Here is an 18,967-nt window from a genome sequence, read left to right as displayed (position 1 = left end):
AAGTTCTATTCCGTTCAATAAATGTTGCGATGTGTGACAAATAGCATTTGGAACTCCGAAATTTTCAAAAGATGATTCATCAGAACTCAGTAAGAAGTAAAAACAACTATTTTTAGAATGTATTCTTCATTAATTCAACACGTTTTAATGTACAGAAGTCATGTATGATGTAGGAACTTTCAAGAGTCAAATAAAATCCCGAGTAGATATCTATTAGGAGTTGATTTGAATTCGGATTGCATTCAAGGAGTAGTGTACAAGGTTATATGTAGTGAGTTAAAGATAGACATATACAGTTAGAAATGTATTAGAGTACTGTTCTATCATACTTTCGTCCCGAGTTATTCTACTCCATACAGTAATATTAAAACGTATCTAAGACACGTACTATACCAATCAAGGGAATTCCTGAGTTAGCTAATACCAATAAAATGAATTGCATAACCAATCAAAGCAAAGCGGCCGTCCATTGCTTTCAGGTTTTCCATGGTGGTCTAGCTTCAATTGACTAATGATTTCAACTATGAAAAAATTGAAATATCCAAAAAAAACCCTTCTGATCTATAATCATATGCTCACTAGTGACTGACTGTAAGGAATGTTTCCTTGAGTTCTAGTGGGAAGCAGTGAACAGTGGAGTTCAACCAAGTCTGTTGTAGAGATATCAACTCACTGAAGTCCATTGGTGAACGGTTGCTCAACTTCGTGGATCAGTTGAAGTTAGACATTAACACCGTCGGATGCCGGCTCAGTGGTCTATCGGTTAAGTGCTCCGGCGCGAAGCTGGTAGGTCCTGGGTTCGAAATCCCCCAAATGCCCTGGTACGGCCGAGAGTGGGGAGAGTCCACTCTCCCTCTCGAAATGCTCTCACATGGCCAGCAAATATATAGCCTCTGACAGGGAAGTCCTACTCACTGCATTCTCACACCACGGGTGTTGTTTACGAAAGTGAGAGGACGAAAAGCGAATGTCCGACGCTTCAACCGGGTTGGTGGATGTGGAGGATCCACCTAGGGGAGTTGGAAAACCCTGATTCCAAACCAATGGTGCACATGGACTCCAGTATCCTGATGGAACGAATGGCGAATGAACCTGCTGTTGGTCACCGGCTACCATGGGACTGCATCTCCTCACGATGCTCCACTGCCTTGTGGATCAGACCTTTAGGTCAAAGGCTCCGGGTGTGGCCCCCTAAGAAAACTACCTGCTTCGGTTTGGGCACCCGGGTAGTATCACAGCCCACACACAAATAAATGAAATGATGAATTCTATTGATGATACTATTCTCGCTCATATTACAAGCAAGACAATTTACACTATTATTATTATTATTATTATTACCATTATTATTATTATTATTTACTACGTCGCTTTTTCACCCCCTTTTATCCCCAATTTGTGTAACCTTACTTTTCAACTTATGCAGCAGCTCGCTCATGGTGGAAAATCTGTCCTATATAAACGATCTCCAGTCACTGTCTGGTTGAAATAGAACGCTTCCACCGATTATGAATACTGAAGCAGTCTTTCTGAAACCACGTACGCCGTTCAAGCTGGCTTCCTTCAACGTTCGCACACTAATGCAGATCAGACAACAGATGGGGCTGGCTATGTCTTTGGAAGGTCTTAATGTTGATGTTTGCTGTCTATCCGAGACCCGTATTCAAGACTCTAGTGAAGTACTACAAATCCGCTCTCCATCTGTCGCCTCGAAAGGCTTGTTTCACGTGCGCCTATCCGGGGACCCTGTGGCATCCTCGTCTGGTCTTGCTGGCGTTAGTGTCGCACTAAGCGCTAGGGCTGAGGCAGCACTAATCGATTGGATCCCCATTAACAGTCGGTTATGTGCTGTTAGATTAGAAAGTTCCATCAAAGTGAGAAGAAATCGGCGTGAGAATCGGTGTCTTTTCGTCATCTCCGCCTATGCCCCGACAGATTGCAGCCCGGATGCAATCAAGGATCAGTTTTACCATCAGTTAACAGTTCTTCTCCAGAAAGCGCGTTCGACAGATATTGTAGTACTAGCTGGAGACTGGAATGCACAGGTCAGGCGTCTAGGCACAGAAGAGAGTCGTTTAGGTGGCCGATGGGGACTTGTTGGTCGCAGGACAGATAACGGGGACCGTTTGCTGCAACTGTGCACAGACCACAACCTGTTTCTGGTCAGCACTAACTTCCGGCACAGTCATCGCCGGTGTGCCACCTGGAGTCCTCCCTCTGCATCCCAAACCTGGACTCAGATTGATCACATCGCGATCAGCTACCGCTGGCGTGGTTGTGTACAAGACTGCCGCTCCTTTTGGAGTACCTATCTGGAGTCTGATCATGCCCTGGTCTGCGCCAATCTCACCTTACTTTTCAGTGGCCGAAGGATTGACCGCCATCAACGGATCGATGTTAGTAAACTGACTGCAACTTCTGTTGCAAGTAAGTATCGAGCGGAGCTAGCCTCTAGGCTAGCTACCATCCCACCGAAAAGTATAGATGAGCATTGGTTGCTTCTTCACGACGCCATGAAAATGGCGAGTAAAGCCGCTTGCGGCTTCGCGAAACGTCCCGCTTACAAGCACTGGGTTTCTTCTGGCTCCTTACAACTGATCGAAGCCCATCGGTCTACTCCGGGTGACCGTGAGTATGACCACAAACGAAGGCTGTTACCTAATGAAATTGGGCAAAGCTTGCGTAAGGACCGAGAAGCCTGGTGGTCGGAGCGTGCTAATGAGATGGAAGCAGAAGCTGCATCTGGTAACTGCCGGAAGCTCTTCCAACTCATCCGAGCCACTGGCAGCAAGAAGTCTGGTGTGAGTGAAACAATCTACGAGGATGATGGGATGCCAATCAAAGACATCTCTCGACGTCTTGGACGATGGGCGGAATTTTTCGAAGGGCAGTTCAACTGGCCTGCTGCTCCGGCAACATCAACCAGTTTGTCCTGCCCCCCATGGCCGGTGACGACTGATCCACCAAACGAGGCGGAAGTCCGCAAGGAACTCCAACTCTTGAAACGTTACAAATCACCTGGCCCAGATGACTTACCTCCGGCTCTTTTTAAAGATGGTGGTGACTTTCTGACTAAGGAACTGACTGTGTTGTTTGGAAAGGTTTGGGAGCTAGAAAGTGTTCCAACATCATGGAATGAGTCAATAGTCGTCCCTATCTTTAAAAAGGGTTCACGTTGTTCCTGTAACAACTATCGGGGGATAAGTCTACTTCCGATTGCGTCTAAACTATTGGCTTCTGTCATTCTTCGTAGGTTGTTTAAAACCCGAGAACGATTGACTCGCGAGGAGCAGGCTGGTTTTCGTTCTGGTCGAGGATGCATCGATCACATCTTCACCCTCCGCCAAATGTTAGAACACCGTCATACTTATCGCAGGCCAACAATCGTAGTGTTTCTTGATATCAGGGCGACCTTCGATTCGTTGGACAGGACTGTTCTCTGGGATTGTCTATTGAAGAAGGGTGTGCCTGAGAAGTTCATTAACATCTTAAAGGCCCTGTATACGAACACCTCAGGCAGAGTGAGGGCATACAACCACCTTTCTCCCTTGTTCCATTCGAGCAGTGGGGTTAGGCAGGGTTGTCCGATCTCACAATTCCTCTTCAACTTTGCCATCGACGACATCCTGGAAACAGCTCTGATGGATGTAAGTAATGGCGGTGTGGATCTGCTGCCTGGAGAACGACTCCTCGACCTCGAGTATGCGGATGATATTGTCTTACTGTGCGATAATGCCCAAGGCATGCAATCCGCACTTAATCGGTTGGCAATCAGTGTCCGCAGGTACGGCATGTGCTTTGCACCCTCCAAGTGCAAAGTACTCCTACAAGACTGGCAGGATTCTCATCCTGTACTCACCCTGGATGGTGAGCAGATTGAAGTAGTTGAGAAGTTCGTGTATCTAGGTAGCTACATAAGTGCTGGTGGTGGCGTGAGTGATGAGATTGATGCACGTATAATGAAAGCCAGAGCGGCTTATGCCAATCTGGGCCATCTTTGGCGCCTTCGTGATGTTAGTCTGGCTGTAAAAGGTCGGATCTACAACGCGTCGGTGAGAGCAGTTTTGCTCTATGCTTGTGAAACCTGGCCTCTCCGAGTTGAGGATGTTAGACGACTCTCTGCGTTCGATCATCGTTGTCTCCGAAGGATTGCTGACATCCAGTGGCAACACCATGTTAGTAATGCAGAGGTTCGGCATCGTGTGTTCGGGCGCAGAGACGATAATTCGATTGGTGTCACCATCTTGAAACACCGACTTCGGTGGCTCGGACATGTTTTACGAATGTCGTCCCAGAGACTTCCACGTCGTGCACTATTTGCTGACTCTGGGACTGGTTGGAAAAAGCGGAGAGGAGGTCAGTGTATGACATGGTGTCGTGGCATGAAAGAGAGCTGCAAAGGGCTAGCTTCTGTTGGTCCTTCACGACTCCCTGGCTGGGGTCCGAGAGATGGTGCAACACAGTGGCTAGAGACGTTATCAGATATGGCTCAGAATAGAAGCCAATGGCGGTCCTGCTGTAACCTTCTTCTACTTTCTTCATAAAGAGTGGCTATAACTATCCTAACTGAGAGAGCTCTTCTGGTTGTACATTCAGTTCCCCCCATCACTACTCTTCTCCTTTTCTTTTTTTCCTTCTTTTATATATACGCATCTTCTTCCTTCTCCCATTCTCATTATTTTGTGTGGCGCATATGTATCCGGTGCCCTTTGTACCAATATATATGTGATTAAATAAATAAATAATAAATAAACTGGGTTCGAATATCGCGGGTGCGAGATCGTGGATGCGCACTGCTGAGGATTCCCATAATAAAACGAAACGGCCGTCCGGTGCTTCCAGGTTTTCCATGGTGGTCTAGCCTCAATTGACTCATGATTTCAACTATGAAGATAGATAATAGATAATATTGAAATATCCATAAAAACCCCTTCTGATATTAAATTAACTTTTGAAAATACTGTACAATGTTTTTTTTTGAAAGTACGTCCTTGTCTCTTTTTAGGTATGTAAAATCTCATCGATAGAAAAATATGCTACATTTAAATTATGAGATAAATGTTATTCAATTGGTCAATAGTATAATATCACTCCTATTAAGTTTTCAATCATATATATTCAATGACAGGTAAGTAGACAAACGATCAAATGACTGAGATAATAAAGTAGATGAAAGAGAGAGATGATCCAGCAATTTAAACATATTGATTAAGACTATTAGGTGAAAAGTTCGAATTTCCTATATTCACGTTAACTGGACAAAATCACTAAGCCATACACTAAAATTGAACTTTAAAGTGAAATAAATCAGTCAGTGTTTGATTAATGAAGTGTATCATACCATTGTTACATGTCATTATTGATTATTTAAACCATTAAAACATAAAGTAGACGAAAAAATTAGTACCGGATAGACGAGACGATATGAAATTGTACAGAAGTTTAAGATACAAAAGAATACTAAATGAATATGTACCAATACCACCGATTTCAATTCATTTAACGAAACTTTTCGATCACCGATTACGATGACCTCATGGATTTCAGATAGGAAATATGTACCTTCCTGCGTAACTTAAATCCATGGTCAATAACTAATGATATCACTTGATTTGCCAGACCCTAGCTCTTTCCCAGATTATACCGATAGAGTGTTCACATTTAGCCTCATCACCACAATCGCAATTTTTCCTTGGAACCCTATGAATACTCTCATTATAACTCACTCGATACATGAGCAACGATCTAAAGATATGCGTAATCAAATACTAGTAATATACAAATATCCACCACCTCAAAATTTCATTTTCATACTAATCAAGCAAACAGAGAGGAAAAAAGCGCAGTATACTCGCCTTTGATAAGCAGACAGACATCTATCCTGGACCATATGCTGAATAAGTCTGAAAAGATCGAATGAGCCTTCTCTTTCTGTCCTAAGGCTTTGCCAACTATTGCTCCCAACTTAACCGATCAGACTTTCAAGATAAATGCAGTGGTCAACATACTTGACTAGTGAACTCCCTGTATTTAAACAAGGTACTGATTCAAACCAGTTCTGATGCAAATGTTTACATTTAGGGAGATTAAAACATTTGAATTATCATTAAACATTTACTCAATGTGTTCAGAAGACTCTAAGTTATTTGTATGAAGAAATTAAATGAGAATATAGAAAATGAACAGCCGTGGTTATTACCAAATCATGCAACCAAACGCATGCACACACACAACCAATGGATCCACGTTCACTAAATGGATAATTCAATCTCTCAAATACACTTAACATCCATATATCAAGTAGAAATGCTTTACCTAACGGTACGCTTAAAGCTGTTTAATTAGTTAATTTAATCCCCAACCCTTAAAAAAAAATTTTAAATTATAATCATTCTTTTTCTCGAAAAAACTTAGATTGTAATCATAAAGATTTCCTTCATTTATTTTTAGTTCTTTTAACCGTTTATTTTAACTTCAATAATTAACTAACTATAAAGCGAATTAAAAGTGAAGATGGATAGTGGCTAGCAGTGGAATCCGGGACGCGCATCAATTCGTCCTATTTCGGAATCGTCAGCTGGATGTACCTACATTTCAGACTTGTTGATGTCCACTTTGAGACTCGGACCCAGTACCTTTCGCTTCAAACGACATCGCGTTATCCACTCGACCACTGAGTCCTGATAGCCACTTGCTTGTACAATGAGGTGAAGTTTTTAAATTCACTTAGTATTGTTTGTTTGAATCTTCCCATTGAAGCAAAAGGTACTGGGTTCGAATCCCAGAGTGAACATCAACTCTGAAGTGCAGGTATATCCAGCTGACGAGTGCCAAATAGGACGAATTGAAGCGCGTCCTGGATTCCACTGCTAGCCACTATCCATCTTTGCTTACCATGCTTGTGAATTAAGGCAATACGCACAGTATGCACATATGCCAATAAGAGACTGACCAGTTGCAGTCCTAAAAACATCAATGGGAAGATTCAAACAATCAATACTAAGTGAATATAAAGTGAATTATTTTTTTCTAGACCTATTTGCAATTTTACAATTTTAAATAGGATAATACGCATTATACTGATTACATAATCAGGTTAGAAAGTATATAAAATAAATTGAAATCATTCTATAATTTGTTTTGCCTTTAAATACAAACATTTACGCTTCATATAAGCAACGATGAAAAAGAAAAAAACGAGGAGAATGAAAAATCAAAACTGGTTAAAAGACAAAAAAAACAGTAAAAATATAATCACTATATATAAACCATAAAGAATATAATAAAGGATTATTAAATGAATATTATTCATTAATTATTTTTCATTTGATTTTTATTATTAAAATAATCGATTTTAATAAATAAAACTCAATAAGAATTAAAATCTAAAAAAGATTAAAAAAAATAATAATCAATGATTAATAATTTTTTATCAAAATTTGGAATGGAAAAAATTCAGATTGAAAATATTTTCATGATTTGATTGAATGTAAAATCATTGATTATGTAATAATTTCTATGATTAACTAATAATGTTAATAGATTATTTCAGTTGAATTAGGTAAACTAGTATTTTGAACATGAAACCCATTGAGTAAAACAACTAAAAAGTATATGAAATTTAATAAGCTTTCAGTCAGAAACAATGTAGCACAAAGCATTGTTGTATGTTGTCTTGTTTGATGAGAAAATCAAACAAGAAAAGTAAATTATGAACTGATCTAAGTTAGATCACCATTGGAAAGCTGAAAGTAATGCATGAACATTCCGTCCTAGTTTAGGACTCCTGAACAGTGTGAATTCATGCCGCCACACGCGAGAATCAAACTCAAGACCTTCAGTCATCTTTGGAAAGAAATTTCCGAAGGTCTAGTGAAAAGCCGTGACCGATGGAGCTAAACCGTGTCGAGTATGAGACAGTTACCCATCTAAGAATCTCAAAGATGGTCGGACAATACCTTGGACCGATTAAGGTTAGACACTAACACCGTTGGATCCCGGTTCAGGAGTTTAGCGTTCGTGTGGGAGACTGAAGGTCTTGAGTTTGATTCCCGTGTGTGGAGGCATGTATTTACACTGTTGAGGAGTACTATATCAAGACGAATCAACCGTCCAGTGCTTCCAGGTTTTCAACGGTAGTCTTACTTAGATCAGTTCAGAATCTCAGTGAGATTCAAAAATCCCCATAACCTCATACTGACGAAAGTGTGGTTAATGACAGTAATAGTAATGATAGTGATAACTTTGAAGTACCTTAAAAAGATGAAGGAGTAAAACCCATACAAAGTATTTACGGTACTTTATTAATTGAATAAGTGTGTTTCAAGTTAACAATACTATAATTATGGGAAAAATTGAAGTTAAATGATGATCGTCTGATAGAACACTATTTATTTAGAAATCTCTTCAGTTTACCTACGAATTACCTACCTGAAAACTGATATCCGCGAATATTTTGCGTATGAGGATTTGTTCGACAAGACGACTTGTTATTCGAAAAGACTAATTCCAAATTTGTCTGATAATTATCATTTAATTTGGGCGTGATAAGGAGAAATACAGTTGTATGCGGAAGATGATGATGATGATTTATATCAGATTGCAGTGAAGAGAAACTCTTCACAGCACTGTTAATTGTTATGTTTCTATACGGATTATCAGATAAAAATGATGGTGACGATGATGGAGGGGAATTCGGATTCACTGATGAATTCCAAATATGATCGCTCAGAATCTGAATTAAATTAGATAAATTTAACTGCAAAAAACAAAAAAAAACAATTGAAATGAAATAAATTGACTAGAAAGACGTTTTTACCCTGAAAAGTATCGATATCAGCATAATGAATATAAAACGGGGTTCGTAGAAATTTCAGTCAAAATGAAATTAAACGATTTCAACTATTCACTAGTTTGACTCAAACTTCTGTGATTATTTTCATGATGATTATCATCAACACCAACATTGTCACTGATTGAACGAAAGCCCAGAAAATCCATAAAATCCAGTTTATAAGGAATAATATCATCAAAGTGATTTATACCGTCTGGAAAATGTTTCTAATACGATTTATTTTATGATGCTTAAACTTTGTATACAACTACCATCAATCTATTATTTATTTGAATACATAGATATTAGTACAAAGGGGCATCGAATACATATGTGCCACACAAATTTCATTTGATTTGTGTGAGGGCTGTGATACTGTTCGAGTGCCCAGATTGAAGCATGTGGTTTCCTTCGAGGGATACACCAGGAGCCTTCGACCCAAAGGTCTAATCCATAAGTCAGTGGAGCAACATTGGGAGACGCACTTTCATGATAGCCCGTGACCGATAACTGATATCAGTACATCGTCGTAAGAAACAAAAAAATCAAAGTTAACAAGATAAATAAATGCTTGGATTCTAGCAAGATTTTCATTTGTAACCATTTCATATATTAACTGTAGTCATTGTTGTTATTTCATGACGTGAAAAGTCGTCATTTACAGAAGTAGAAGATTTACAACTTACTTTAATTCATATACACCATAGAATAAAAACATAATACATCACTAATAGATAGAGAACAACATAAAATGTGAAACATGTGTGCTGACAATTGAAATAGAATGATAAACTTGAACTTCAAAAAAAGATTTAACACGCATCATATTTTTGTCTGATCTTAGTAATAATAATAATAATAATAGTGATGAGAATAATGTTAGTTATACTGGCCCCCCGAATGCCCTAGTACGGCCGGGCGTGGGGAGAGACCACTCTCCCTCTCGAAATGCTCTCACATGGCCACGCGTATATAGTCTCTGTCAGGGAAGTCATACTCACTGCCTCGTCGTGGCGGGGGTGTTGTTTACGAAATTGAGAGGACGAAAAGAGAATGTCCGACGCTTTAACCGGGTTGGTGGACACGGAAAGTCAGGAGGTTCATCACCTAACTGACTGGATTACTCTTCTTGTCTATATCACCACTAACGTTAACATTATTCAGTGATTTCGGTACGTATGAGCAATACTCAGAAGACAACTACAATTGAATACCCATCCTAACTGTTTCCCATTTTCAAAGACCAAGTTTCATGGCCTACAGTAAGGATAGAAACATTGACATAACAGAGAGTACTAAAACTGAGCATGCATTTACACTCTAACAGTTTATTTTGTGTTATATGGACTACGATTACAAACGAATATTCTTAACAATCATACATGACCCAATCAATAAAAGTGACCACTTGTATAAACCAAACCAGTAGTCAATAACCTCCATAGAGTAATATCACTTCTGCACTAAAAGAGAACTCTATTTATTTACATTGGTTACAACTTACACCATCTCTCTCTATGTAGACATTTTAAAATCAAAGACAACAGACTGGTCTTACCAATCTTAATCAAAAACGACATTCTGTATAACCAAAAATCTGTTTAATCAGAGACTCTAGGTTGTACATCGCTAACTCGTCGGTGAAATATAAGGTACATACTTCTACGTTACATTGTCATTTTTCATGCTAATTTGTCAGTGTGCAACATAGCGCTTTGTTGCAAATACGATAGCATGGAGAGAACGAGGAGTAAATGTAAACACATACACACACGGATACACGGACACAACAAATTAAACGAGCTAGTTAGTCCAGATCAATTAGCAATCAGCTTATTATATCAAGTACAAATAAACTGTATTATGCCATTCAAAACAATATCAGTACATTCAGCATATACATGATTAAACGATTTGTAACAAATGATAAATTGAAACAACTGTAATATCATCCTGAAATCTAATATTTACTAAATGTCCATGCTAAATAAATGAGCATTGAGATAGTAAGCTCATTTATAATCTCGAAATAGTTATGATGAAATTCAAACCTTTTGTGTAATAAAAAAACAGCTAAATTACTATTAATAACATGTAGTGGGCAATGCGTTGATAATCAACTTAGAAGTAGTATATCGGTCGGAGTATTAGTTAGATGAATCCATGTTACAAGTGATTAGATAAAGACATGAAATCAATCTCTTAAATTTGTAACAGCTTATTTGAATAGTGTAGGATCATAAAAGCGGTGAAAATAGATGAACGGATGAATGAATGGATGCTGAGTGGTGTGGGGTTTGAATTTGTTTACAGTGAGTCAGATATTAAATTTAATTATTATTTTGTTAAAAAATAATAGCTACCTTATTGTTCTAGGACATTCCTTTACGGGCTTATTATGACGATCAATATGATTGACATATTTATATTCAACGAAGAGAGAAGATACTGTTAGTATAACTCACTATAAGTTATCTTAGGGAAAAATAGAACAGAAAAGATTCAAATGAAATCGATTCAATTAGTTTCTTTAGAACTGTAGTATATTGACTTGACTGCTAAGTATACAAAATAACATATTGAACTCTATTGAGAACAGTTACTTCTTGTAGGAGAAAACTGAATAAACAGATTAGTTTATGCAAACACTGAAGCAACTTATTTACGAAGTACATGGATTTATATACTTGATCGTAAGCCATATTACTGGTATGAGGATTTTCGAGATTAACCGGTTACCCGAATCGAAGTGAAGCAGCAGCCTAAAATTTGGAACTGAACTGATCAAATCACCAACTTTAAAACATGTATTTTTATTGTTTTATTCAACCGATTGTCATCTTCCTAGTAAGGAACTCCTTGACAGCACACACACCCACAACCCCAACAAGGATCGAATGAATTATCTATAACTCTCGCGATAACAGTGACTGTCAATTACACTAAATGATCGTAGCGCCATATCGCGAATCGACTGAAGATGGAAATATGTTATATCTAAACCAAAACCAATAGTTCGAATGGTGAACACTCCCCGCGGTACTAAACGTTATAGGATCAACTTCCGGTAGGGTTATGGGTGGGCACGGATGAGAAATTCCATACCAAGAAAAAAAAATAGCTGTCTAGTTTTCCTTCGTTATCAATGGTAATCTAGCTAAGAAAAATACTTGAATATACACCACTGACAGATTCGAACAATTCCCATAAAACCACTTCATCTAAACTCGAGAATTCAAGAATAAACGTGACAGGATGTTTTAAAAAGGAAACATTGAATAATATAGGAAAACTAATAAAACATCAAGTGGATTTTGTTATCAGTGAATAGAATGAAGAAAATGATGATAAAAGTTAGCGTATGAGCAACAACGTAGGATAGATATCTTTAGTATATAGTAGCTGACGATTTTCTTAGACAAATGAAAAAAACATTTGTAATTTTAGGATTTTAGTGAAAGAGATGACGTCAAGTCTTTTCTTGTTAATGAATTTCTCGGTATTATAGATGATTTTGAGATTTAAAAAACTTCGCTAGAATAAAATGATTAATGTTAACTAAGATAAGAAAAAGAGAATTTTAGTTAACTAAGATTTTAGGATATAATACTTTATGGCAAACATATTACTCTTATTTTCTAAAATCTCAATCGATAAATAAAAATTGCGAAGCAATGTAGATCGATATACCTAATTCTGTAAGATCAAATGAATGGGGTTACATACGTACATTGAGTTGTTCAGTGAAAAGGTATTCTCCATTTTACTTATAAAAAAAACAAAGGAACAAAAGTTATCACTCATATCACTGATGCAAAAAAAAGAATAGTTTGATAAATTTGAAAATGAACTTTCAAAGCACTAGCCACTGGATCAACAAACAAGTATACATTTAAGTAGAACAATGGTTTCAGTGTACGTAGTTTGTCTGATAAGTGAATCGAAAGCCAGGAAAAACTTCTAGTGGAGTTGAATTCTCTGAGCTGTATGGTTTATTTATGTAGCCTTCACTGTCTTTCTAGACAAAATCATAAGCATCAACTTCAGATAAAAGACAGGTATGATTAGTTAACATTAATTCCGGTCGACTTTTATTTGTTACTCGCATCGTGCAGTTTATGTGAACCACTATGATAAGACGTGGAAATATGAAGCAGCCGTAGAACCAGACTTTTGAGATGTTTTAAACAATAGAATAAAATTGATGTGTCTTAAAGTTTTTACAATAAAGTTTCTATGACTTCAGTTCGTTTATTTATTGGACATGCTAAGCATATACCAGTAGTCTACAAAATATGTAGTCGAAAGTAACTCTCAGAAAAGTTTATATAAAGTTTAAACATATTGTCTCATTTTATCTTAAGTGGATATTTTTAATAAATTGGAAAGCAAATAATTTTATTCTATGGATGAATTCGATGTTACAACTAAGAGTAAGACAGTGAGATGTTTTGCAATTTGAATTAGTGTACAAAATCATAGAGATTTAATATTCATGTAACCATGTTGTTCAGTCCTGTAGACAGATACATTTCTACTAACTAATTCATGTTTATATGATTAGTTTACTCAATATAACGTAATTTTGTAAAACAATCATATAAGTGATAACTTACATCGAAATTTAGAATTTGATCAATACCAGGTTTCATGATATGTTTTGGGAAATTATTAACTATAAAAAAGCAATATAAAAATAAATTCAGTAAAGCGAAACATAGTTAAGTGCTTACGTTCAATATTTTTAACTACCATATTATCGGGTTGGAATAATACTTCATCTATCAAGGTGTAAGCACAATCGTATAGCAGTACCACTAGTCTTCAACATAGTTTGGTTTACAGATTACCATATTATTATAAACAGTACAACTTATTAATTTGAAAACATTGAAAATGGAGTTTATCTGAGAAACCCTAGGACATCGAAGTTACAGAAATATTTTCACCTTTTGGCATAGTTTACCAACATAAACATTCCAACTTGTAACCAATGAGGCACAAAAACATAACAGTCAAAATGTACGAATCTGAAAGGCAAACTAGTTTATGATACAATAACAACTTTAATTCAAAAGGTAACACCAATGCAAATTTGGTGATTTTTCATTAACTGAGCTCTGTGGTTTAACTGACGAGAGTTCATCGTCGACGTAGACAACATTACCAACTTCTACTACAAATAGATCTGAACAGACAGAATTATTCAACAAGTGTGTCAAATCAAAGCCCAGAGAACGCAACACCATCAAATAGGTCCATTTAAGCTTTTGAACATTTTAAGAGCCTAAAACGAAAGTGGAACAACATTTTAATAATTTGTACTCTTTAATAATCTTATTAGTCGGCATTTAATGATTTTATCACAAATTCATCTTGAAAATGCTTATCATTTTAAGAATGTAACAATCAATTAAAGTGAATATCCGTATTCTGATTTTCCCTCAATAGTTTGATATAGTTCCAAAGAAATTCATGATATGAAAATATCCCATACATGTACAAAATTAAATTGTCCTAGGAGGATGTGCTGTAAGCAAAAAAAGAGAAAACAAACAGTATCCCTAAAGCCGGTTTCCAGTGAGGGATGTCGTCACAGGTTAAAGCACTACCATATACCCATAGTTTGTTACTACTTCTCACTAGTACACAACCACGATAGAAAAAAAAATGAAATATCAGCTTAGCATCGCTGTCATGATCAGTCCCCGATTACTAGATCTATATACTATGAACAAGCCGAAAAATAACCCCTACAAATTCAATGTTATCAAATCTTTTTGCCCACAATTATCTGAGAAATTAATCTCATGATATTCGTTACGCTGCACATGGTAGTTGTCACCGATTGACCTTAGTTAGTGTTTCAATGGAAATCAAGCAGCATTCGACAGATATTTAGTCCTAGTATAAAAACCGTCAGGAGTGTGGACCCATGATCCAGTCAGGGATCAAACCTGTATCTCACAGCAAGCGTTTAACATTTTATCAAGTGTTCTAACCAAGTTTTCTGAATACGAAATGTATACTTTCTTTAATTTTCACCGATATTAAACATATATGTAAAACTAAAATTACCCAAAGGTTATTTAGTTGACCTGAATATAATAAATATTGGGTTTTTTATTGCAGAAATATTCTAAAGTGCAATCGTTTAACTATTTAAATCGTTTATTCATTTAGTGAAATGAAGTAACACAATGATTCTTATTTACTGAATAATTCTACTACATAATAGAAAAACAAATACAAGTCAAATAATTACTAAATATTGCATGAATCCTTGTTTTTGGGAATCGATTAATGGGCTAGTGTGCATAATGGATTACAAAAATAGTAGTTCAAACATGATATATATGTAGTGGAAGCCATATGTATTGACAGATATAAGTAGTATATAATACCGATCAGAAGTGTAATGTCTGTCGAAAGAAGGTTGAGAAGATTGCACTGAAGAAAACAAAAAGGGAAACATTAAGGAATTGAGAATTGAAAGAATCATGAAGGATGTGAAGGACAACTAATGGAAGATGTGCAAATGAAGTATTTAATTTACGAAGACACCCTGTAGTTTTGCATTAAAATATAAATTGATTATCCGCATCAAATCTTCGTTCACTACACATGTATATAAACTATAATGCATTGAGCAAAGATGGATAGTGGCTAGCAATGGAATCCAGGACACGCGTCAATTCGTCCTATTTGGCACTCGTCAGCTGGATGTACCTGCATCTCAGAGTTGATGTCCACTCTGGGACTCGAACCCAGTACCTTTCGCTTGAATGGGAAGATTCAAACAAACAGTAGTAAGTGAATTTATAATGCATTGATATATTAATTTATATCAAATTATAAAAAATATAGCTACACAATCATACTTAAATTTAACAACTATCAAATTTGTACAGCCTTAGATTTGATGATGATGAAGAAGAAGAAGAGATAGATTCATCTTAAAAGGAATGAAAGAAACATATAAATGAACCGAGGAAAAAAGAATTTTAAAGATAAATAAGTTATATCAATATTATTAGTGATTAATTTATGGAGATAATCAACAGAATATAATTTTTAATCAGACTGATATGGTAACGCTGTACAACAGTTAGTGGAACAATAACAATCATTTTTATTAATCTTGCCTATTTATGATATAAAAACAAACTGACAAGGATAATAAATTAATTAATTAAACTTACACATATTCACTAACTGCTCAACAAGTTTAGCATAAGTTAATTCATTACGATCATTTTCACTTAGATTAGGTAATGGTAAACAAAGTTTATTCTCATTAGTTAATAAGGGTACATTCAAATAATGAAATAATACAACAGAGGGATTCTATGAAAAGAAAAGAAAACACAGCGAAAACAGTATATTAATTAAAATCAGTACTAATAATAGCCAGTGAACAAGTGGATTCAACGAAAATTGACGTTCTTAGAAGAAAATGGCTACATTTCTGTATCACATACTGACTAAATCACTAGATTAATCAATATTATGTTTACAACCAACCGACAAAGTGAATTTTCATCGACTGAGGTGGTTGATAAATGTATGATGTGTATCACTTACTGTTTCACTGAGCAGTGTTAGTAGATGCAGATTATCTGATTGAGGTCCGCGAGATTACCGTGACCAACAGTAGGAAACGTTGAGTTATGTGGCTCAAAATCGATCGTAGTAGTGGAGATGTACTCATGATTTGGCTTCCATTAGATTTTGAGCTGGAAAATTATCACCCAATGTTTTGTGACCTTTATCTTCATTTATGAATATTCACTAGTTAACTGACAAGTAACTTATCATCAAACTATTGTGGTTGAATATGTTGAGCATGAATTACAGCTTAAATTCACTTGTAATGAAGCAGTGTATCAATGGTGGTGGTGTTCCAATTTCAACATGTTTGAATCCCTCTCCAATTAATTTGGTTTAGGTAATCGAATATTTATACTAGCCCTCAGAATAAGAGTATGGCTCGAAGTCAGGTACACTAGTCAGTACCTGGTAAATGAGCTGAACATTATATATATATATATATATATATATATATATATGTTAGTGATTTTGTTATGCGTAAACTAACTAATTAGGAATTGGAAAATCGATTTAGTGAGCACATCATTAGTTTCGCTATACCAGTAATTATAATATTTTGTCAAGTCAATGTCGTAAAAATGATCTGTTTATAACACAACATGAAATCTATCACAATAGGTAAAAAAGAATAATGCTATTAAATGAAAAAGCGGAATATATTGTTGTTAATTAACATGTGCATGTAAAATGAATATACACAGGCAATATGATATTCAATCGGATAAAAATGGATAATAACTTACAAATCTTAATGAATAGGTTCGTCGATGAAATGTAGAGATTAAAGCGGAATGTGCATAATTGGCGATAATACACTGGACATATACCGAGAGAAAAAGAACATTATTATCTATTAGTGAATCAAAGTAAAAACACTTGTAATAACACACGTTTCTACTTTAATTGACAGATTCCGTAAAAAATTACATGATTAATAAAAATAGGATATAATACATCAAATAAGTGGGATATTAATGAGACATAATGACAACTAACTCGGTAAACTATGAATCATCTATAACTCCTCGGAAAAGTATCCAGAAGACAGGAATAACGTGGAAAATGCTTATCAATCAGACGTGTTAGAAATATTCTAAAAAAACCTATAAAGCAGCTGTTTAGGCTTTTATTTAACCTAAAAGAATAATTTGAAAATTTATTAACAAGTTTAGTATCCCTTCTAAAAGCCTCTAGAATCGCTAGGTCCCCTACAATTTTATATATACTCCTGTTTTCTGTACAGAAACTAATCCTCGAAGTAGGCCTAGTTTAATATTTTCCTCCTCCCATTTTTTATTCAGAGTTCAAGTGTCTAAGGAGAAATAGGTCAGTAACGGACATACGAATGATAACATCTGTAACATCCTCTGTTGCGAAACTGGAGTGAATGCTAGAAGTAAATCTGGGAATTAATTCTTTTAATTAGGACGCAATTATACACATCTTCATTCTGTATGCATCTGTGCAATCATACATGAAACCTATCATTTGAGTGAAACATTTGTAAATATGAATATATACATCCGCCTATAAGCTAAGAACATTTCTGGTCATAAGAAATAAATTTTGCACATATTTCCTAAATCTGATTGAAACCTGCTAGGATAATTTATTAAGCGTTCCAAGATGTTTGAAAGCATCTTTGAACTAAGTTTAGTTAAACAACGCCTTTAAAAACTCAGAGAAAAACTTGTAAGCAGATCTATCTGTGCTATGATCTAAGCTGATTTGCTTGGGAAAATTATTGCTTGTTTTATTATCCCTTTTTAGAGGAATATTCCGATTCATATTCTTTTATTTGGATAGGTATCATTGTCATCATTTAGTTAGGAGAAAAAAATCGATAGGTGAGCGCTATTTGGTTTTCAATGAATGGTTTTATCCAACCCATATCAGCTATTGATGAAGAATATCTTTAAGAATAAAAAATAAAAGCAAAACAAAAAGTCGTGACTTTATTATCGTCAGGAAAAAAGTCAGTACACTGACCTCGATCCCTTGAACTTTAAGGACCATGTGAACTTCTTTAGTAGTACGTCGATTCGGTTTCTTTTTCCATAAATAACCATCTTGTCTACGTGCTAGGGTGGCCAATTCTCGTCGATAAAAAATAATAGAACCATTTCTAGGACTATTTAAAAGATTTCAATAAATAATAGTAAAACGATTCTAAAAGAAATGAAACATTATGAAATTATTAATATTAAAAGTTTCTAACAGCCTGATTATCCTTTTAGATTGAAGTGCATTTTTCAGTAGTCTACAGAATATATCTATAAATGCCTACGAAAGGGTGACACAACGTGTACACGTATTTCGAAAGTAAAAGTGAACAAAAAACTGGTAAAGTTATTGTGTTTCCAGTCACAGTTTTCCTTTAAAAAACAAAGGAAAATAAGTAATTAACAACTTTAACCAGTATTTTAATCAAATTTTGGAAAGGTCCTATCTTCCTTCAAATATCAAATAAAGTAATAACTAAGATGGATTCGATTCGACAAAGCTCACAAGTTATGTTTGTAT

The 18,967-nt window shown here is 35.8% G+C and overlaps 1 protein-coding gene across 1 annotated transcript in view; it reads right to left on the bottom strand.

The window, feature by feature from the left end:
* Smp_148400 (putative calmodulin-binding transcription activator (camta)) overlaps positions 1–18,967 on the bottom strand; it is a gene marked incomplete at its 5' end in the record, with an annotated part of 53,617 nt that overhangs the window by 32,756 nt on the left and 1,894 nt on the right. Inside the window, 5 exon segments of the mRNA XM_018795775.1 lie at positions 8,427–8,758; positions 13,450–13,508; positions 16,036–16,180; positions 17,188–17,259; positions 18,434–18,575. Coding sequence (XP_018650054.1) covers positions 8,427–8,758; positions 13,450–13,508; positions 16,036–16,180; positions 17,188–17,259; positions 18,434–18,575 — 750 coding nt within the window.

This window comes from Schistosoma mansoni, chromosome 2 (assembly GCF_000237925.1).
Source record: "Schistosoma mansoni strain Puerto Rico chromosome 2, complete genome".
NCBI classification, from domain to species: domain Eukaryota; kingdom Metazoa; phylum Platyhelminthes; class Trematoda; order Strigeidida; family Schistosomatidae; genus Schistosoma; species Schistosoma mansoni.
Note: the sequence above shows the minus strand (reverse complement) of the source record. Positions and strands in the feature narration are given on the sequence as shown.